This window comes from Stegostoma tigrinum, unplaced genomic scaffold (genome assembly GCF_030684315.1).
Source record: "Stegostoma tigrinum isolate sSteTig4 unplaced genomic scaffold, sSteTig4.hap1 scaffold_646, whole genome shotgun sequence".
Classification (NCBI taxonomy): domain Eukaryota; kingdom Metazoa; phylum Chordata; class Chondrichthyes; order Orectolobiformes; family Stegostomatidae; genus Stegostoma; species Stegostoma tigrinum.
In genome coordinates, this window is record NW_026728586.1 from 17,436 (window position 1) to 39,874 (window position 22,439).

The following is a 22,439-nucleotide window of genomic DNA, read 5'->3' on the forward strand; positions in this document are numbered from 1 at the left end:
TCCAGGACGCTATAGGGCAATTCTGAGCATGGCCAATCCAACCTAACCTGCACATCTTTGGACTATGGGAGGAAATTCACGCAGACATGGGGAGAACATGCCAACTCCACACAGACAGTTGCCCGAGAGTGGAATCAAGTCTGGGTCACTGGTGCTGTGAGGCTGCAGTGTTAACCACTGAGGCACTGACCCCCCAACACGTACTTATGGGTTCAGTGATTGTGGATCCTCGTGTGAACACAAAGCAAATTAAAGGCCTCTCTTGGTTTGTGAGACATGAAAAATAGCAGCTTACTGCTACCCTGATGCACTTTCCATGCAGGCTTTGCAAATATGTCAGTGGGAATCCGGAAGCATTCCATACATACGAAGAGCAATGGGAATCTGGAACACTTTATCCCATTGACAAGTGGATGACAGGTCAGATTGAGAGTTTTTGGTCAGTGAAGAGATTTGAAGCAAACTGCACAACATGAAGTTGAGACACAGGTCATGTGTATACTAACTAAAAGACAGAATCAGTCCCTCCTATTTGATGGTTAATCCTGCCATGTCCACATCTCGAATAGACTGAGGGATATCAAAGCTGCTGATGGCTCCATCGTGTATTTCCTTAGGTTAGAAAGCACTACATCAAGTCTGGTTTCAACTCTGCAGCCTCCCACCATTGTGATGGTCATAAGGAACTAAACAAGATGGAATCAGTTGGAATTTCGATGGTGACCATTTTGAGTTTCTTGTCAATTAGACAGAAACCAAAGGAAAGTCCTTTAACAACGTCTCAGGAAGGTGATCACACCGCCAGTGCTTTGAAAATTCTCAGCTCACAGAGAGGTGGAAAAATGGAACATCTTACAACTAAAGTTGCTCGCCTAAAATGGAAAATATTGAATAAAAGAACACTTTCCTACCCACCAGATAACAAAAACAAAAGTAACGTGCATTTATATAGCATCTTTTGCAACCTTAGGACATTTCAAAGTACTTTACAAACAGTTTTCCTTTGACCCTCCGTTGTCCCATCGTACTTTTGTCACTGTGATATCAGGATATACAGCACCCAGCAGGGTCCCACAAATAGCAATAAAATCAACAAACAGATGATCTGATTTTCACTCAGTGCTGGTTGAGAGGTAAATCTTGATTGGTTGATTGCCACTGTGTACTGTTCACGGAGCTCACTTCCCAAGACTTCGTTCACAGCGCCTCTGAATCACAATAACCTAAATGGACAAGGTTAGGAACTACACCAACACACACAACATCCTGATTTGGAAAACAGGCAGCAACATCTTCAACTCATTGCTCCCAAACAGCACTGTAGCAACCATCACCACATAGACAGGTCAACAACTCATCACCACCTCAAGTAGCATCTGCCACGCCAGTAACATCTGCACTCTGGCCACTATTGTAACCTTATTTCAAATGTCGCACCTTAATGTTTTTGCTGGTATATGTTGAATTCAGCCAGACAGGACTGGTGAAGTTTCTTTCTGGGGAGCACAGTGGCCCACAGTGCCAGGGACCCGGGTTCAATTCCACCCTCGGGCAACTGTCTGTGTGAGAGTTTGAGCATTCTCCCCGTGTCTGCGTGGGTTTCCTCCGGTTTCCTCCCACAGTCCAAAGATGTGCAGGTTTGGTGGATTGACCAAACTAAACTGCCCTGTATCATGTTACTTACGTATCTAACCCCGGTCAGGAACTGTGCCCCTGGGTAGTGAAAATGTTAAGGATGGGTGAGTGAAAAGTCATCAGTTCAGTGAAACAGACATCACTGGGTGTGGAAAGGAGGCACTTTAACTTCTCAGGCCCAAGCCTCAAAGGCCATTTCCCCCCCCAGCACTTCCGGGAGATTTATTATCTGAGTCAGCAGCATTGAGGCATCACTTTTTTTTATTGGGGTTATCAGGACACTGAAAAGTTAACAGATCAAGTTTTACAAAAAAATAATTCCCCCAAAAATTCAACATTTCAAATGCACACAAGGAATAATTAACAAATAAAATCACAGTGGGCAAGAGCTCTACCTGGAGACATTGCACTCATTTAACAAAAACACACACACCTCACATCACATTCAATTATCTTTTCTGAGCAAACTAGTGTGGGCTCTAAACAAAAACAAGCACTTTCTGCATTACCCCAGTCTCATGGTCTTCACCAGCCCACTGGACTCAAAGAATCCTGCTCAGAACTTTCCTTCAGGGATAAAGATAGCGTTTTGGAAACACAGCATTGGTCTAATTTTCTCAATTTCAATCCCACCGTTAGTCACCCCAGGGGCTGATAAGAAACAGGACTGGAAGGTGGCATCAATTTTGAACCAAAGGCTTGATGTTCTTACAAAGACATGATGTGGGAGATCCTCCCAATTCCTCAGGACTTCCTCTGAGAGCTGCACTCACACATGGTCTGCAACAATACAGGCTAACAGCAATGTATCAGCTTCCCTCAGCAATGTGCAGTCAGTTTGAGACAAGCTTGGTGACTTTCCACCCACAGAGATCCTTTCACATTCTCTGAAAATAAAACAGCATTTCAAATGAAACAGTTTTACACGATGGCTATGGGGCAGTTGGGAAATAACTGTGAACATATCTAGACAGACACAATTTCTCTTTTTCAGTTGCTTCTTTAGAGAATCCTAATTCTCATTCCTATTTATCACAGCAGTTGCCTTTGGAAGCATGTCACAACAATGATATTATCTTCCTGCCGATGGAGACACTGCACTGCCTCCACTGGTGCGAGGGTGTAATTACAATGTGACATGTTTACATAGGTGGTTCCCATTGTAATAAATAACGTGGAAGTTTTAAAACAGAAAATCAATCAATATTTCCTGATCAGGGAGTTGAGCTGTCTAATCAACAGATTCAGTTTCACTTGCTAGGTTGAGGTGTTGAGCTCTGTGGCAGTTATATAAAGCCAATGATTAGAAAGACCATCCTCGTAATCACAACCCAAAGTGCTTCACGTACCTTCCTAGTATTTGCTCTTCACATTCTAAAAACACAAAGATATCAATTTCATATTCATCTGCCCAACAGCAAGAAAACAATTCTGTAGCCAACTCGACACGCTTTGGAGATTACGACATTGTACATACTTTCTGCTTGGAATCAAACCACATGGATTCAGTTTGGCTTGTATGGGCCTCCATCATAACGGCTGCTCTTAAACCTTCTCATTTTCCCTCTGATAACTACACTGCTGTGATTAAACCCAGGCAAGTCACCCAATTTACTGAGTTGTGAGAAACCAAAAGCTGGGAACAGGAAGCGCAGGAGCGAGTGTGGATATGGGGCAATGTTATGGAACAAAGAACAACGGCACAAATCACGAAACTGTCTGAGTCAGCACAGGGCTCACATTGTGTCAGAGGGAAGCTGGGCAGGGTGGATCTCTCTCACACACACACACTCACACACGTGTTGATTATGCAGTCTCAAACTATCATTCACAGGGATTTCATCTTTCTCGATCCAGTTGAGAAATAATGGCAGCACCTCATAATCTCTGTATTCCTAGGGACTCTAAGCACCATCTGACCCATGAACTGAAAGCAGAATCAGGCCTGTGTACAGCAGCAACATGTCAGTGTACAAGAGCCAGAGAGTGCTGAGGGGAATATGACTCCTCAAGGTTTCTGCGTCAGGACATGCAGATCCATTTGCAGTTCCCTTGCTAATAAAACAGATTCATGTGCCAATGATTTACCGACACAATCAGACAGAAAGTCAAATTGAGGACTAGCAATTGCTCCCTAAAGGAAAAAAGCTCCTTCCACCCTCATCACAAAATCTAATTCATTTTATCTCAAGTCACGTGTAGACCAGCAGCAGGCATATGACACAAAAAAGAGCTTCTGTAATTTACTCCTCTATCCATCGTGAGGAGTGAAGGACAGTCTCCCCCTCAAGGTCAGCTACATTCACTAAGCCCTATGTGGTGAGGTATATTGGATTTGAAATCAAATGGTCAAGGCTAAAGGGAACTGTAGGGTTAACCTGTTTTACAGGATAAGTGGGTTTAGATTCCCACAAACTCTCTGCTTACCTCAGGTACCACATCTTTGAAGGTTTCGGATGATTACCCACCCTGCAGATATAAAGGAAGGGGCTCAGGGTGTCTGGTTTAAATACTAGGGGGAGCCAAGAGTTAGACAAAACAACTCCTAACCTGAGTCGCCAAGTGATTGCTGCATAAACAAAAACTGGGCTAAACACAGCAGTTAACATTCAGTGAACCCTTCAAAAATCATTATGTCATTGGTGCAATCACCTGTTGGACCCAGAGAACACAGTGCAAAGGCGTTTGTCCCTGAAGCTGGAATATGTGTGCACGTCCATTATTTAGTGTTTGATTGGGGAGTATGCACCTGGATAACTAGGCTGATGGATCAAAGTCCTTGCTATAGACCAGATAATCTCAGGAAAATTGACCTGGTGCCAATGCTATCTGTAGCCTTTCACCAGTCCACATATCAAGTATCACGTCACCCCATTCTCTCATTCTCTCCTACACACACATGAGCATAGTTCCCAAAACCATTAACAGAATGTGAGGCAAGGCTTCACAGCTTTGGCAGCAGCTGCAATTCTGCTGTAATACCTTGCACGGGACCAGGTACATTCCTGAACGGACTTGACTGGCTTCCATCATCTCATGAGTCACGATGCAACTTCTGGTGAGTAATGTACATTTCAAACAGCGGATGGACAAGTCACAGTCTGACTGTGGGGAAACCCAATCGAAGGGGCTCTGGTCAAGGGACAGAATGAGTCGGAAACAAAAGAAAGAGTGTGGACCACATCCTTTTTTCAAGCAGCACAATGCTATTCAAGCTAGCTCACAGTGACTTCTACCTCGCTGTACCCACCAAACCATTCACATTATTATAGTCTGCCTTCAAACTCCTTCAGGATGCTGTCAATCTCGGGCGCTGTGTTCACTTCCTCTGATGCTTTGCTCACTGCTCCAGGTGTAAAGGCACTCAAGTCCACAAACATCTTGGGGATGTCCTTCCCAAAGTAGATTTTGCTATTGGAAGCAATTGCTCGATATTTCAGAAGCTGCAGATATTCAGGGCTCAGCTTCAGCTGCAAGGGTGCAAAAACGTGAGATGGGGCTTGGTCAACAAATTGAAATGAACACAACAGATGAAAAGGTGGTACTTACAAGAAAGACCACAGATTCCTACAGCACCTCTCACATACTTGGAATTTGCCAAACTCAACACTAATTTTTGCAACGGTGTAAAGTGGTTTGACCTGGTCCAAGGTTACTGTAGCTCTTGAGAAGATTTGAAAAAAAAAGTGCCAATGGAAGAATTGAAACATGAGGGATATATATTTGAATGTGGATATTGCCATGGTCAGAGTGGTCTGGCTATGGGGAGAGGCTGAAAAGTCTGGGGCTGTTTTTGCTGGAACGTCAGAGGCTGAGGGGGACCTTATATTAGTTTATAAAACCATGAGGGGCACGGATAGTGTGAATAGCAGAGGGGAGTCCAAAACTAGAGGGGCATAGGTTTAATGTGAGAGGGGCAACATTTTCACGCAGATGGTGATCAGTGTACACAATGAGCTGCCAGAGAAAGTGGTGGAAGCTGGTACAATTACAGCATTTAAAAGGCATCCGGGTGGATATATGAATAGGAAGGGTTTAGAGGGACATGGGCCGAATGCTGGCAAATGGGACTAAATTAAATTAGGATGCCTGGTCGGCATGGACAAGTTGGACTGAAGGGCCTGTTTCTGTGCTGTACAGCTGTAGGACTTCATGATGAATTGAGAAAGCTGCAGAGATAGGGCTCAGCAATAGGACGAGGTGGGTAGCTCTTTCAGAGCTGGTACAGACACGAAGGGTCGAATAGCCTCCTCTTTAACATTCTATGATTACGTAAACCTGGGCAAGGACAGCACATTTAGAAAGGAGAAAACTAAGAAGCAAGAACATTACTAACTTTAACTTCTCTGGGGAGGCAATGGCCTTGGGGTATTATTGGTAAACTATTAACCCAGAGACCCAGGTCACGGTCTGCAGACCCGAATTTAAATCCTACCATGGCAAATGGATGGCTTTGGATACAAAAAAAAAATCTGGAATTACAAATCTAAGTATGACCATGAAACGATTGTTGATTATCAGAGAAACCCATCTGGTTCACTAACGTCCTTTAGAGAAGGAAACTGCTATTGACTTTATAACCCAGTGCTGAGCTCCTGACAGAAGTGATCAAACCTGCACATTTACAGCAGCAATCGTGGTTCAGGTAGAACATACTCATTAGGTACACGACATGGAGACAGTAAAACAAGGCTCTTAGACTCCAGACCCACAGCGATGTGACTGGCTCTAAACTGCCCTCTGGGCAAATAGGGATGGGCAATAAATGTTGGTCTATACAGTGAGACCACCACCTCATGTCAAGCACGATAGCCCAGCTCTCAATCTCTAACAAATTAGACTGCAGCTTAGGATAACATTCAAACCTGCAGAAACATCTATCCAGCGGTCAGTCCACCATGCCCAATCCTGGTGAAGTAGCAGCGCAACCCGACACTGACTCAAGTGTAAACTCTACTGTAATTTTCTTCAAAAAACAAGTACATTGGGGGATCTGTTTTGGGCCTAATTTTGGACCTGATGCCTGGATTGTTGTAGGAGGAACAGGTGCTTTTTAATCTCTGGCTACCAGAACTCCCCTTTAACCTGAAGGAGGTACTCTGTTACACAGCCTGCTCCACTACCATTGAAACAAACAGAAGAGAGAGTGCTGAAGAAGCTCAGCAGGTCTGACAGCACCCGTGAATGCAGGAGCAGAGTAAACATCACAAGCTACTTCCAAGCTCAAAGCTAATTCTGTTCCTCTGAATGGAAGCTGTCTGACCTGCTGTGCATCTACAGTATATTGTGTTTACTACATTGAGATTGAACCTGGGGCTGGAAGGATCTCTTACCCGGTTGGCTTCGGCCACTTGCTGGGCTGTGTAGAAATCAGCGTCTGCTCGAGCCTTCTCCCGTGCAACAAAGATACCATCTGTCCGAGAGAGAGGGGTCAGGACATTGCCATTAGTTTCAGTTTGTCCCTATATCTTCTCATGTCATTGATCTTGTCTGATACCAGCTCTTAGCAATCACACTCAAATGTACAGCCCTCTCTCTGTCTCTCTCCAAGCCCCTGTGCCATGGCCCTTCAGGAGTACAGTCTGGAAGGGGGTTGGGAGTGGGTGGGTGGCAGGGGGGTGAAGGAGGCAGCACATAGAACCCTATATTTGAAACCGTGGTTCTGCACTGGCACTGACTTCAAAGTCACGGAGGGATTAGCAGCTCAACTCATTTACTCAGTTCTGAAGAACTGGGCTCAAAACGTTAATGCTGCCCTCTCTCCACAGATGCTGCTAGACCTGCTGAGTTTCTCGGCCCCAGGAGTGTGCCGGATCCACTCATAGGTCTCATGTACCAACATTAGCCATACATTAGAACTATGAGAATTATAGACTTCAGAAGATGTGATGCCTCCACAGGTGACAATCTGCTCGACTGGATATTGGATCGTTGAAGAGACATGGTTCATTGGGTGAGGTGCTTGCAGGAGGAGCTACTTGCACTGCGACTGAGTGCATTCAGGAAACTCACCTTCAATCTCAGAGATCCTTTTCTCCGTTTCCTTCTCCATTATCATCTGGGCAAATTTAATCTCAGCCACTTGAGCTACCTTCTCTGCCTCTGCAAAACAAAAACCCAGGCTCGACTTTATAACCCAGTTACGAGCTCCTGACAGAAGTGATCAAACCTGCACATTTACAGCAGCAATCGTGGTCCCGGTAGAACACAATTAGGTACACGACACGGAGACAGTAAAACCAGGCCGGCGCCTCAGAGTTAAGGTGGGACAGTAGGAGCAAAAGGACGTTGGAAATTGAAACGGAAGTGAAAAAGAAGACTTTTACAGATCATGGGAAATGAAATGTTAACTCTGATTAAAGCCATCAAGCCAAGCTTTCCATGCGATGGAGCTCACAGAGTGATTAGTAAGACAGCTCCAAGTCCACCCCTCAGCTCCCCGAACACCAGCCCCTATGTTTAAAGACATTAAAACACAATTCTACAGCATCACATCCTGAGGTGGGACCTGAACTCAGACCTTCTGACCCAGGGTTTGGGACACTACCCACTGCACTAAAAGTCCCCATCCTCTCTCGACACCACCCGCTCATCAAATTCACTACCCTACTCACAACAAACAAAACAGCACAACAGACGGGACAGCTCGGGAACAGGGGGATGGGTTCATCGGGAGAGCTCGGGAACAGGGGGACTGGGTTCAACGGGAGAGCTCGGGAACAGGGGGATGGAGTTCAACGGGACAGCTCGGGAACAGGGGGATGGAGTTCAACGGGAGAGCTCGGGAACAGGGGGATGGAGTTCAACGGGAGAGCTCGGGAACAGGGGAATGGAGTTCAATGGGAGAGCTCGGGAACAGAGGGACTGGGTTCATCGGGAGAGCTCGGGAACAGGGGGATGGAGTTCATCGGGACAGCTCGGGAACAGGGGAATGAGTTCATCGGGAGAGCTCGGGAACAGAGGGACTGGGTTCAACGGGAGAGCTCGGGAACAGGGGAATGGGTTCATCGGGAGAGCTCGGGAACAGGGGACTGGGTTCAACGGGAGAGCTCGGGAACAGGGGGACTGGGTTCAACGGGAGAGCTCGGGAACAGGGGGACTGGGTTCAACGGGAGAGCTCGGGAACAGGGGGACAGGGTTCAACGGGACAGTTCGGGAACAGGGGGACTGGGTTCAACGGGACAGTTCGGGAACAGGGGGATGGAGTTCAACGGGAGAGCTCGGGAACAGGGGGACAGGGTTCAATGGGACAGTTCGGGAACAGGGGGACTGGGTTCAACGGGAGAGCTCGGGAACAGGGGAATGGAGTTCAACGGGAGAGCTCGGGAACAGGGGGACTGGGTTCAACGGGAGAGCTCGGGAACAGGGGGACAGGGTTCAACGGGACAGTTCGGGAACAGGGGGACTGGGTTCAACGGGACAGTTCGGGAACAGGGGGATGGAGTTCAACGGGAGAGCTTGGGAACAGGGGGACAGGGTTCAATGGGACAGTTCGGGAACAGGGGGACTGGGTTCAACGGGAGAGCTCGGGAACAGGGGAATGGAGTTCAACGGGAGAGCTCGGGAACAGGGGAATGGAGTTCAACAGGAGAGCTCGGGAACAGGGGAATGGAGTTCAACGGGAGAGCTCGGGAACAGGGGAATGGAGTTCAATGGGAGAGCTCGGGAACAGGGGGACAGGGTTCAACGGGACAGTTCGGGAACAGGGGGACTGGGTTCAACGGGAGAGCTCGGGAACAGGGGGACAGGGTTCAACGGGACAGTTCGGGAACAGGGAGACTGGGTTCAACGGGACAGTTCGGGAACAGGGGGACTGGGTTCAACGGGACAGTTCGGGAACAGGGGGACTGGGTTCAACGGGAGAGCTCAGGAACAGGGGGACAGGGTTCAACGGGACAGTTCGGGAACAGGGGGACAGGGTTCAACGGGACAGTTCGGGAACAGGGGGACAGGGTTCAACGGGACAGTTCAGGAACAGGGGGACAGGGTTCAACGGGACAGTTCGGGAACAGGGGGACAGGGTTCAACGGGACAGTTCGGGAACAGGGGGACAGGGTTCAACGGGACAGTTCGGGAACAGGGGGACAGGGTTCATCAGGACAGTTCGGGAACAGGGGGACAGGGTTCATCAGGACAGTTCGGGAACAGGGGGACTGGGTTCAACGGGACAGTTCGGGAACAGGGTTCAACGGGACAGTTCGGGAACAGGGGGACAGGGTTCAACGGGACAGTTCGGGAACAGCGGAATGGAGTTCAATGGGAGAGCTCGGGAACAGGGGGACTGGGTTCAACGGGACAGTTCGGGAACAGGGGAATGGAGTTCAATGGGACAGTTCGGGAACAGGGGGACTGGGTTCATCGGGACAGTTCGGGAACAGGGGAATGGAGTTCAATGGGACAGTTCGGGAACAGGGGGACTGGGTTCAGCGGGACAGTTCGGGAACAGGGGAATGGAGTTCAATGGGACAGTTCGGGAACAGGGGGACTGGGTTCATCGGGACAGTTCGGGAACAGGGGAATGGAGTTCAATGGGACAGTTCGGGAACAGGGGGACTGGGTTCATCGGGACAGTTCGGGAACAGGGGAATGGAGTTCAATGGGACAGTTCGGGAACAGGGGGACTGGGTTCATCGGGACAGTTCGGGAACAGGGGAATGGAGTTCAATGGGACAGTTCGGGAACAGGGGGACTGGGTTCATCGGGACAGTTCGGGAACAGGGGGACTGGGTTCAACGGGACAGTTCGGGAACAGGGGAATGGAGTTCAATGGGAGAGCTCGGGAACAGGGGGACTGGGTTCAACGGGACAGTTCGGGAACAGGGGGACAGGGTTCATCAGGACAGTTCGGGAACAGGGGAATGGAGTTCAATGGGAGAGTTCAGGGACGGGGAATGGAGTTCAGTGGGAGAGTTTGGGAACAGGGGATGGGGTTAAACGGGAGCGTTTGGGAACATGGGGATGAAGTTCAGTGGGAGATTCGGGAACAGGGAGTTGGAGTTCCATGGGAGAGTTCAGGCATGGGGGATGGAGTTCAATGGGAGAGGAGGAGGAATGGGATGTGGGAGTGTTCAGGAATAAGGGCATGGGGTTAGGAAGAGTTCGGGAATAAGGGGAATGGGGTTTAGGAAAATTGGGGAATAAGGGAATGGGGTATGAGAGTTTTCAGGAATGGGGGAATGGTGTTTGGCAGGATTTGGGAGTAGGGGGCCTTGTGTTTGATGGGAGAGCTGTTTTCTCATGAATCAGTGTTTGCACAGTTCAGAGGTCAGGAAAAACAGAGGGATGACAGGAATTGCGCGAGTGACTAGGGTGCCATCACTGGGCAACCAAAGCATGGGAAAAACACACAGTCAGAGCAGTTTGGCTGAAGCTGGTGCCTATGCAAAGGAGTTGCTGTGAAACAGGAATATTACATAAACACTCAGCGAATGGTGGTTCCCTCAGAACGGACAACTGTACTTTGGGCTGAGAGAGGTTCTGCAGCACAAACCATGGTGTTTCTGTTGGTGCCTTGTGGAGAAACTGTGAGCTTCACTCCCTGAAAAGCAGAGCCAGATTCGGGCTGGAATGTGGCCTACATCCCAAGGAAAACAGAAATCCCACGCAGTTTCCGATAATTCATCAGCAGCCAGGATTTGGTAGACAGTTCCAGAGAAATGATTAAAAATAACTGGAGGAAAGCAGAGATCTTTTGTCATTGTACTGTTTGAAAGAGAATCTGAAACCATGAGCACTGTTAGACTGAAATCTCAAGAATCTACAACTTGGGATGTATCAAATACAATCAATCAACGTGCAGGGACATTATCCAGGAACACAGTTCCAGTACGTACCCCGACCTAAGCTGCTGAGATGAGTATTGGCAGGGGAAGGTAGGGGCAGGAGAAAACAGGCAGTAGTGAACTGAACAGTAAACTGATGAGATTACAAAACCAGCCAATAAGTGAGGGGATGTTCGAGTAGACGCTGGAAACTTGCCTACCCATCCAGCTGTGAATGACTAGACACAGACATGTGGTAACAAGAGCAGCTATGAAACAGGGGTGAGATTACAGCTCCAGAGAGCAGGCACAGCTGCACACAGCTCTGAGCTTTGGAGCTTAAAAACAACTCCTGCTCTTTGCTTCATTCTGTAAATCCCAACTTAGGATTCAACAACCTCAACCTACCTTCACACAGCAAGCTGGTTCGCTGAGTGTAACCTTCGACCCCACGAGACAAACATGACCCTCAACCCCAGCATGACCCCAGTTACCTAACACAATCCTCAATTCCACCCCTGCACCATAATGTACCCCAGTTGCCCACTCATTTGAGCTGCTTACATTGTCACTGCTCTATACTCAGTAGGAGACAGTTCTTTGGATAAATCCAGTCCATGGGCTGGATTTTACATGCCAAATCTAACTGGGATTTAATGCAATACAATTCATGGTAATTTGCTGGTACAATCCCCCTTTTAGCAGGAGAATGCCAGCAGTTTGAGAGATCTTTGTAAACAGACTCTGCAGACTGTTTGAAGTATTTTGTTCCTTACATGGACTGTATTAACTGTTTGCTATGACCAGCCATTTAAATGGACTTTGCTTTCAATCCTACTAGATCTCAACACAATGATCAACAGGGAATTTGTTTGCTTTCGCCCATTCCCCCCCTGATTTCTGAACCTTGTACCACACCGAGCAGCTTAGGCAGGGTCCTTCACATGCTCAAGAACTTTCAAAGCTCTTCAGAGCAAACGTACACAGCTGCTTATATTTCATGTCTCAGATTCCCAACAGATCCAAACTGGGTTGCAATGTGAGGGTCAATGTGGTACAGATAAAGACCACTCAGCAATGTAATGTTCAGGCTGGATTCAGAAAGAAGAGTGGAAGTTATATTAAAACAGAAGCTTGTAAAGGGTTTACTGTTTGTCCCGGCAAATACTGACCAATGAGCGCCTTTTTCCGTTCAGTCTCAGCTTCCTTCTCTACCACCTTTTGTTTCTGCGCTGCGATCAGTAATTTGGTCTTCTCACTCTCCCTGCCAATGAACAAAGGAGAAGTCAACATCAGGAGCTCACCAACAGGCCAGCCAGAACTCAAACCCTACAGATGTCACAGGAGTTACCGTTCTTGTACTAAAAAGATCCACCCACTTAAACCAACAAAGGAGTTTCACCGACTAGGTACAGAATAACTGCTGCTGGTGGAGGAGTCAATACTGAAGGACATGAACTGAGGTGGAATCGACGTCCGGTGATAACATTCCTGGATGTGTAATGCAGGCGCCCAGCTAATGTCCTGGAGACAGGTCCAAACCCTACCCCACAGCAGGTGGAGAGGTTTAAATTCAATTCATTCGTAAAGTTATATTACTTTGTTATTTGAGCTTATCATTGACATAACACTATCAGATTGTCACAAAACACATTGGGTTCACTAATGCACTCGGGGAAATCTGCTGCCATGTGACTCCAGACCACAGCAATGTGGCTGACTCTTCAACGCCCTCTGAAATGGCTTGACAGGTCACTGAGCTCGCCCCCTTACAAAAGTACGCTAATGGTAAGCAGTTCAAAGAAGGTTTATTATAGTCATCCCTGGAATGACCTCAGGAGGAAAGGCTGGAAGGCCAAGACTGTAAACCTCCGGAGTTTAAAAGGAACGGAGGTGATATACTTTAATTGAAACACACAGGCTCCTGAGGGGGCTTGCCAAGGTTCATGTTAAAAGGGCGTTTTCTTTTGGGGGAGAATCGAGAATGAGGGGTCAGAGTTTACAAACAGGGGTGGGGGGGAATATTTCGCTCTCAGTGTTGAGTGTGTCGGGAATCCCCTTCCTCAAAAGACAGTGAATGCAAAATCTTCAAATGGTTTGAAGGCAGAGGGGTCCAAAGGGAATGGAAGACCATCAGGGGCATGCAGCAATGTACAGGTGAGGTTAAAATGAAATCAGCACTTATCGAAACGTGGAGCAGCCTAGAACAGCTAAGTAGCTCATTGTCATAGGTTTGTGGGATCTTGATGTTCATCAGTGGTTGCTGCATTGCCTGTTACTACAACTGTTCGAGTAAACAGTCTACATTCAGGCTGTTTAACCCTCTCTACGCGAGGGGATACAGTCTACATTCAGGCTGTGTGACCCTCTTTGTGTCAGGGGATACAGTCTACATTCAGGCTGTGTGACCCTCTCTGTGCAAGGGGATACAGTCTACATTCAGGCTGTTTAACCCTCTCTACGCGAGGGGATACAGTCTACATTCAGGCTGTTTAACCCTCTCTACGCGAGGGGATACAGTCTACATTCAGGCTGTGTGACCCTCTCTGCAAGGGGATACAGTCTACATTCAGGCTGTTTAACCCTCTCTACGCGAGGGGATACAGTCTACATTCAGGCTGTGTGACCCTCTCTACGCGAGGGGATACAGTCTACATTCAGGCTGTTTAACCCTCTCTACGCGAGGGGATACAGTCTACATTCAGGCTGTGTGACCCTCTCTGCAAGGGGATACAGTCTACATTCAGGCTGTGTGACCCTCTCTGTGCGAGGGGATACAGTCTACATTCAGGCTGTTTAACCCTCTCTACGCAAGGGGATACAGTCTACATTCAGGCTGTTTAACCCTCTCTACGCGAGGGGATACAGTCTACATTCAGGCTGTGTGACCCTCTCTGCAAGGGGATACAGTCTACATTCAGGCTGTTTAACCCTCTCTACGCGAGGGGATACAGTCTACATTCAGGCTGTGTGACCCTCTCTACGCGAGGGGATACAGTCTACATTCAGGCTGTTTAACCCTCTCTACGCGAGGGGATACAGTCTACATTCAGGCTGTGTGACCCTCTCTGCAAGGGGATACAGTCTACATTCAGGCTGTGTGACCCTCTCTGTGCGAGGGGATACAGTCTACATTCAGGCTGTTTAACCCTCTCTACGCAAGGGGATACAGTCTACATTCAGGCTGTTTAACCCTCTCTACGCGAGGGGATACAGTCTACATTCAGGCTGTGTGACCCTCTTTGTGTCAGGGGATACAGTCTACATTCAGGCTGTGTGACCCTCTCTGTGCAAGGGGATACAGTCTACATTCAGGCTGTGTAACCCTCTCTACGCGAGGGGATACAGTCTACATTCAGGCTGTTTAACCCTCTCTACGCGAGGGGATACAGTCTACATTCAGGCTGTGTGACCCTCTTTGTGTCAGGGGATACGGTCTACATTCAGGCTGTGTGACCCTCTCTGCGCGAGGGGATACGGTCTACATTCAGGCTGTGTGACCCTCTGTGCGAGGGGACAGTCAGTTCCAGTTCAGGTTCAATATTCGTCTGGTTGGATATCTCTCGGAGGTGGGGACTAGTGAAGCTTTGTCGAAACTTAGGGACCTTCACTCAACTTCAGGGCGAGGAAAGGATTGATTCACATGGAATTTGTAACTTCTCGTGGATCTCCTGAGACTCACATTAACTCATAGTTCCTGCGAATGGTTTCTGGAATGTTGGGTTTGGTCACCCGGACTGCCTGCGGAGGAACCAGAAACAGCAGTAAGGAGGATTACAGTTTCTGACTGATATCGAGATATACCAGCTACTGGCTAACGCTCACAACAGGAAGAGAAACAAACTGACAGACTGTGGATTTTGAGCCTGGCCACCAGCCAAAAGCAAATCCCTGATCTTTGCTGCAGCTCTCAATAATACACAAGATACATAGTCGGTTCAGTTCCAGCTCCTGACACGAGTGCGAGCCTCTGATTTCTGATCAGACTAGCACAATGCCATTGATTAAAACAGTGAAGACAAACTCACGTGGATAATCAGGCCTGGGGCCATGGCTGTTAAATCTTGCTGCAGTGCCAACTTCAGGTCCTCATCTATCCGATCTGACAAGACAAGATACTAATCTCAACAGAGGCATTCACTGCATCTGGTACCAAACCTCACTTTCAGAACCATCCACGTGGCCGCTCAGCCCATCGTTCTTGTACGAGTCCCGTTAAAACAGCATCATTACCTTGCGCCAGTCTCCTAAGCTGTCTCCCATACCTTTGCACATTATCGTTATCCAGTAAGTATCCAATGTGTGTCCCATTTTCAGGCTGTGTATTCCAGACCCGAACCCAAGTGAAGAAAGTTTTCCTCACTTCATAAAAAGATCTGCGACTGCCCTGAATCAGAAACAAATACACTCATTGCCAGAGAGACTTAACAGGTCCGACAGTATCTGCATACGGAAATCAGAATTAGCCCCTTTCGGGTCCAGTGACCTTCCCTCGGAACTCTAGAAGGATCACTGGAGGCGAAATGTTAACTTTGATTTCTCTTCACCGACGCTGCCAGACCCTGTTGAGCTTTTCTGGCAATTCCTGTTTGCTCACTTCACCCTTTGCTTCTTTCACCGATCCCTTGGCCGTCTTAGTCCCTCAGCCACAGTAGGAGCCTCTTACCGAACAGTTCGATGTAGACTTCCTGCAGAGTGTGAACGCTGCAGAACTGGTTCAGCTCGTGGTGGATCTTGTTAAAAATCAGTGTCTTGTCGTAGTCTGCCGTGTAGTTTCTCACAATGTCATACACTGGGGACAACAATTTCAAACAAATGGTAACGTCCAAACCACAACACTTTGATGACACGTCAGCAACATGCATCAAACAGGGACACTGCAGTGAGACAAGAAAGGTTCAGCAAAACAGTCCCGAGAGCTGGCAGCATGTAAGAAATAGTTAGGGCTGATCCAGGCCAGAACTCCATCCTGTAGCAACAAGGAGACTGAAGTGCGGGCTGATCAATGTCTTTGAAATGATAAGCCCTAGCTCTGATAGGGTTAGGTACAGAATTCGGATCATCGCCCTGCTGAAGGAGGGATATTACTAAAGTAGAGAGCGTTCAGAGAAGATTGCTGCTGGAAATGGAGGGTTTGAGTTATAAGGAGAAGCTGCAATCTTTGTCACTGGAGCATAGGAGATTGAGGGGTAACCCCGCAGACATTTTATAAAATCGTGAGAGACACAGATAAGGTGACCAGCAAACGTCTTTCCCCAATATGGGGAAGCTGAAAACTAGGGTTCATATTATTAAGGAGAGAGGAAAGAGTCTTTAAAAGGACAGGAGGGGTGATCCTTTTTTTATACAGTGAGTGGTTCATGTGCGGAATGAACTTCCGGAGGAAGTGGTTGACACAGATACAGTTACAACATTTAAAAGGCATTGGGATAAGTACAAGTTACAATGAAGAGGAAAGTTTTGAAGGGATATGGGCCAGGAGCAGGCAAGTGGGGCTCATTTGGTTTGGGAACAGTGGTCAGCCAGGGCAAGTTGGACCAAAGGGTGTGTTTCCATTCTGCATGATGCTATGGCTCGGGGCCGGGGGGGGGGGGGGGGGGGGGGGGGGGGGGGGGGGGGGGGGGGCCATAAATATATGACCATCACAAGTAAACCTATTGGGAACTCTGCAGAAACATGTTCTTGAGCCAGGGATTAGGAGTGCACACCACAGACAGTGGTTATGGTGAACAGTCCAGATGCACCTCCACAAGGATCAGATAAACAGCAGTAAAAAAGGAGCAGAACACGTGCTGGTGAATTGAGAGGAAGTAGTGATGGGATGACGCTTGTGCGGAACAAATTTAGCATGGGTCAGTTGGGCTGAATGGCCTAGTTCTGTGCTGTACCTTAGGTACTCAGGACGGTCCCAGGCATTTCCCAGCTAATGAATTACACTGGAAGCATGGTCAATGGCTGAAATGCGGGGCTCAGTCTGCAGTTCATCTACCGAGTTGGCTGATCAAGGAATAAACCATCTCTTCAGGTGGTGAGTTGTGGAAGGTACAAGGGCTTAGTGATTGGCACTGCTGTTTCACAGCACCAAGAACCCAGGTTCAATTCCAGCTGCCGGTGACTGTGTGGAGTTTGCACGTTGTCCTTGTGTGGGTGGGTTTTCTCCCGTTACTTTCCACAGTCCAACATTGTGCAGGTTAGGGTGGATTGGCCATAGTAAATGTAGGGTTACAGGGATAGGGCATGGGGGTGGGTTGCTGCAGACTTGATAGGCCAAATGGCCTCTTTCTGCACAGGAGGAATTCTATGACTTGATGACGTGAGCTGTTGTCTCTGTGCAGTCTAAAAACAAGTCATTGCTCATGTCTCACGACTGGGACCTGCTGCTACGAGGTGGTGGGCTGAGCCACTTCTCAATGAGTGACAAGAGCCTTGGATCATACAGTCCCTTTAACATCACCCCGAAGCAAGAGAGACACACAGAGTCTGATAAGGAGATACGAGGACAGCAGGTGAAAGGCTTGGTCAAACACGAGCCTGATTAAAGGGAATACCTTCACGGAGGGGGGGACTTCCTTACAGCAAAGCCTTGGCTGAAAATAGGAGGTCCATGGAAACCAGGGACGTGAAGGAGACTGGAACTGCAGCAGGGCAGTCATGTGAGAGGACAGGAGGACAGCAGGAGATAACGGAGACCTAGAGCAGCAAGGGCGAAAACACAGTCTTCAAGTTTCAAATGGTGTAGGGCAGGATTCAGGCTTTGGGTCATCGGAAGGAGGACATGGGAAGGCTGACCAGCAGGGTACCGCAACAGTGGAGTCTCGAGATGACACGGATGTGGAGAGGAGTGATTTTAGGAGCTGAGATGGGAGCGGGCCTGGTGAATCTGCAGCGCCATTTCTTACCTGCATTTGGAATGAGGAAATTCACCACTTCGATCCTGTCGAAGTATATCATGACTCCACCACTAGCAGGGGGAAAAGAACAAAGAACCAGATTTATCACACTGTAATTTTAGCAACTGGCCGTTTGTGAGCCGAACCTAATTACTCAATAGTTTCTAAAGCAGCCTGTACAGCTTGGCAAACAATTGGAGCTGAACAACAGCTGATAAACTCTCGAACTTTAACAGAACCAGCTGGTGAACGGCTGGTGTCCTGATGGCACTTTCAGTGACTTTCAGCAACATGGGAGCCAGCAGATCTCTGTCCCCAGGCTACTTGCACTTTGAGGCTGACCTTGCATGGAATGTCATTATACCAGATAGAGCCCAGGTTTAGAAGAAACACACACCCCTTAAAACAGCCTGCAGTTCATTTCACCTTCAGGAAAAGCAACCTGAACAGAAATCCTCCATGTGCCTGAATGAGACAGACGGCCAGCCACATTCCTCACAATTAGACTGAAACAGCAGCACTCGGCACAGGCCCTTACGGTATCTCATGAAAGGACCAAAAAAAAACCACATTGAGATCTCAATACTCAAACTGAAGTGGGTAAATTGGGCTTATTGATGTGTGTTGGGCATTTACACAGAAGCTGCAAACACATTTGTGGATAAAGATAGAAGCAGGACGTGTGAAATGAAACCACTCCTTCCCTTGGTTCCATTCGGACTAATCAAAGTTGTGAAGGAGGAGCTACTGAGACAAAACACACAATTACCTTGTACCACAAGGGACATTTTTTACTTCATCTGTCTGGACGGTATTCTGAAAGACAAAGAGTTTATAAGATTTGAATCACTTTCAAGAAAGGAGGGAGAGTTCACCGCTGAATAGATCAGGCGTACAATGACCACAGCACAGTTTAGCCAGACAATCCCTCAACAAAAGTTTAAGAGACGCAGATTCCAAAATCAAAACAATACCATTTTATCCACCTGAGAGAGACTGCAGAGATTTATCTTAAAGGTCCTACAGACAAGGGGTTCCCCTTAAGGCAGAGAAGGTGATCTAACAGAGGTGTTAAAAACAATACAAGACTTTTACAGAGATAATGGGAACTGCAGATGCTGGAGAATGCAAGATAACAAAATGTGCAGCTGGATGAACACAGCAGGCCAAGCAGCATCTCAGGAGCACAAAAGCTGACATTTCGGGCCTGGACCCTTCATCAGAGAGGATGTGATGTGGAGGGTCTAGGCCCGAAACGTCAGCTTTTGTCCTCCTGAGATGCTGCTTGGCCTGCCGTGTTCATCCAGCTCCACACTTTGTTATCCAAGACTTTTACAGAGTAAGCCAGGACAACTGTATCCAGGGAGGTCAAACATGAGTTCTGTTGGGAAAACAGCCAGAGAGTTTTTCATGCAGTGAGCTACAATGCGCAAACCTCTGCCTGAAAAGCCAATGAAAGCAGATTCAGCAGCAACTTCCGCAGGATAATAAAACAAACACTTGGAAAAGAACAAAAATCAGCGACATGTGGAAAGAGTGGAAATCGATTCGAGAAACCATGTGCACAGACCCCGCTGTGGGTAGCTGGTAATTTTGACCCATACTGTAGAGACGTGGCGATGCTCAGCACGGTTTTGAACATTGTGCATCTGTGACATGCGGAAAGGGACCCACCTGGACAGTTTTGAAAGTGGTGATAAAGGGCAGCATGAGATGGAATCCTGGACCACTCGTTGCCTTCAATAATGCTCCACCCTAAGAAACAATTGGAAGGGACAATTAGAGAGCTCAATGCCAGCAGATAAAAGACAGACAAACACTACCTTCTTCATTTAAAATAAACTTCCAAAGACAAAAGCCGTCTGAATGCAGATTCACTGATGTACATTAAATGCCTCAATATCACAGAGGCGATGTGAACGCAGCCTGCGCAGTCAGATTGGGAAGGTGGTCTGGTCTACACCCTCTCTCTGACTACATCTGTGGCTGGAAATACTCAGCAGGTTGCGCACTGTCTATGCAGACAGAGAGAGAGAGGGAGAGAGAGAGAGAGATAAATTGAGTTAATGTTTCAGCTCAATGAGAGTTCATCAGAAGTGGGGATATATCAAGATGCTGCAGATTGTAGGAAAGTACTGATGCAGGGAAAGGAGGCTGAGGAAAAGCAGAAGTTGTGTAATACAGTGGAAGGCAGCAAAGACTGAAATAATAAACTGGGGGAAGTCACAAGGAGATGTTTATGGCACCAGTGAGGAAACAAGATGTGGGGCTAGGGCAGGTTGCCAATGGAAGATGCAGACTTATCACCACCAAACCAGAGTGGGCACAGGAGGCAGCAGTAAAACAACCAGCAAATCGAAGCTCTGGTTCCTGTTGGAGAATGAGTGGAGGTGTGTTGCAAAGGAACCCCCACCTCCCCGCATACTGAGTTGGGCCTCTTCAGTGTTTAGGAGATCAGGCAGAACATTGCGAGCAGTGACCATCCGGGGTATCACTCCTTCACCTGGAAGTAGTGTTTGGGACTCTGGCCAGTGAAAAGGGACAAAGTAGGGGTAGCAGCAGGAAATGCTAGAAACACACTGAAGCAAACTGTCGACCACCTTTTGCAAGAATCCTCAGCTGAGGGAGAAGGAACCCGACAAAGTCAGAGGAGATCTAACAGACAGGGTGAAGCTGGTACGAGAATTGTCTTCACACGGAGCTCGCTGGCAGTGGGTCCATGGGAGCTGCTCATTGCCAAATGATATCTAGGCATGAAGACAGAGAAGTGTAGGAAGGGAAACGGGAGAGGCACACACTGCCAAGTCAAAACATTGGAAACTGCAGCCAGTGGGGGTGGGGGGGGGTCAGGATCTGAGTCAGGCAGGAGAATGTCCCCATCTATCACACAAAAGGACAGACACAACAATGGAAAACGCAGGACGGGTGACAAATGAGCAGAAATGGATCCATATGCATTCCCATAGCAGCAGCTTTAATTTGGAGAAAGTGAGGAAAGGGAAGGATGATTTTATTCTTGGTGAATTTTCTGACTGCTGCTCTATCTGCAGTGTGTGACCTCTCAATATCTAGACAGGCCCAGGGGTACAGTCTGGGAGGTGCTCATTTCTCCCCCAGTTTGGGTATTTCACTGAACACTGAATGTGCCTCTTCCCAACTCCCTCTGCAGCTCTCCAGCTGCCATCCAAGCTTTCGATTTTCCCTCTGAAATCAGGTCTGAGTGTGCGCAGCAAAGTGTCTGAGATGGTGAGAGACAGAGTCTCACCTATAGTAAACAGCGATGTGACCCTCTTCCACCTTGTGTACAGACGAGAAGATCATGGCAGCAAGAATGGCAGCAGCGACTGCCACGACAGAGCCGAGCTGGGCCATTTCCACAGATCTGCAGAAGACGACAGGATTGAATTACATTGTCTGCACTGATCAGAAACAGGCCATTTGGCCAAACTCATCTGTGCCAGTGTTGCAATGGCCCCGAGGTAATGTCATTTGACTATAAATCCAGCAACCCTGGTAACGTTCACAGCTCCTGGATTCAATCCCACCACACGATGGCGGCATTTAATGCAATTTTTAAAATGTGAAAATAAAAGTAGAATGATTGTTTTAAAAAGCTTTCCATTTGCAATGCCCTTTAAGGAAGGAAATTGCTGTCTCTACCTGGACTGGCCTTCACATGACTCCAGACCCAGAGCAATGTGGTTGACTCTGAACTGCCCTCTGAGGTGGCTGAGAAAGTGTGGGGACGGGTAGAAATGCTGGCCTAGCCAGTGATGTAAAAAAGCGTCAGAGATAATGGGAACTGCAGATGCTGGAGAATTCCAAGATAATAAAATGTGAGGCTGGATGAACACAGCAGGCCAAGCAGCATCTCAGGAGCACAAAAGCTGACGTTTCGGGCCTAGACCCTTCATCAAGCCGCACCCCCATCTACCTACTAACCTCATCCCACCTCCTTGACCTGTCTGTCTTCCCTGGACTGACCTATCCCCTCCCTACCTCCCCACCTATACTCTCCTCTCCACCTATCTTCTTTACTCTCCATCTTCGGTCCGCCTCCCCCTCTCTCCCTATTTATTCCAGTTCCCTCTCCCCATCCCCCTCTCTGATGAAGGGTCTAGGCCGAAACGTCAGCTTTTGTGCTCCTGAGATG

The 22,439-nt window shown here is 47.9% G+C and overlaps 1 protein-coding gene across 2 annotated transcripts; it reads right to left on the reverse strand.

The window, feature by feature from the left end:
- Positions 1 to 1,878: 1,878 nt before the first annotated feature.
- LOC125448085 (erlin-2) lies at positions 1,879 to 21,663 on the reverse strand. 2 transcript variants are annotated; one of them, XM_059644280.1, is made up of 11 exons: positions 21,551 to 21,663; positions 19,961 to 20,041; positions 19,056 to 19,102; positions 18,296 to 18,357; positions 16,063 to 16,188; positions 15,425 to 15,498; positions 15,079 to 15,137; positions 12,569 to 12,660; positions 7,648 to 7,737; positions 6,969 to 7,048; positions 1,879 to 2,522 (listed from the first exon to the last, which is right to left on the reverse strand). In XM_059644280.1, exons 1-11 carry the CDS (start codon positions 21,656 to 21,658, stop codon positions 2,514 to 2,516), a joined length of 828 nt encoding a protein of 275 aa, XP_059500263.1. In that variant the 5' UTR covers positions 21,659 to 21,663; the 3' UTR covers positions 1,879 to 2,513. The 2 variants fall into 2 exon arrangements, with proteins under 2 accessions (XP_059500263.1, XP_059500262.1); XM_059644279.1 differs by having other exon boundaries at positions 1,879 to 5,105.
- Positions 21,664 to 22,439: the final 776 nt, after the last annotated feature.

Bases quoted from the DNA above. Each gene is read 5' to 3' on its own strand.
- LOC125448085 (XM_059644279.1), bottom strand. From the start codon at position 21,658: ATGGCCCAGCTCGGCTCTGTCGTGGCAGTCGCTGCTGCCATTCTTGCT. The intron at 20,042-21,550 runs TGAGACTCTGTC...ATTGTTTCTTAG, and splicing joins ACATCGCTGTTTACTATAGG to GGTGGAGCATTATTGAAGGC. The intron at 12,661-15,078 runs GTGAGTCTCAGG...GTTCATTGGCAG, and splicing joins CGCAGGAACTATGAGTTAAT to GGAGAGTGAGAAGACCAAAT.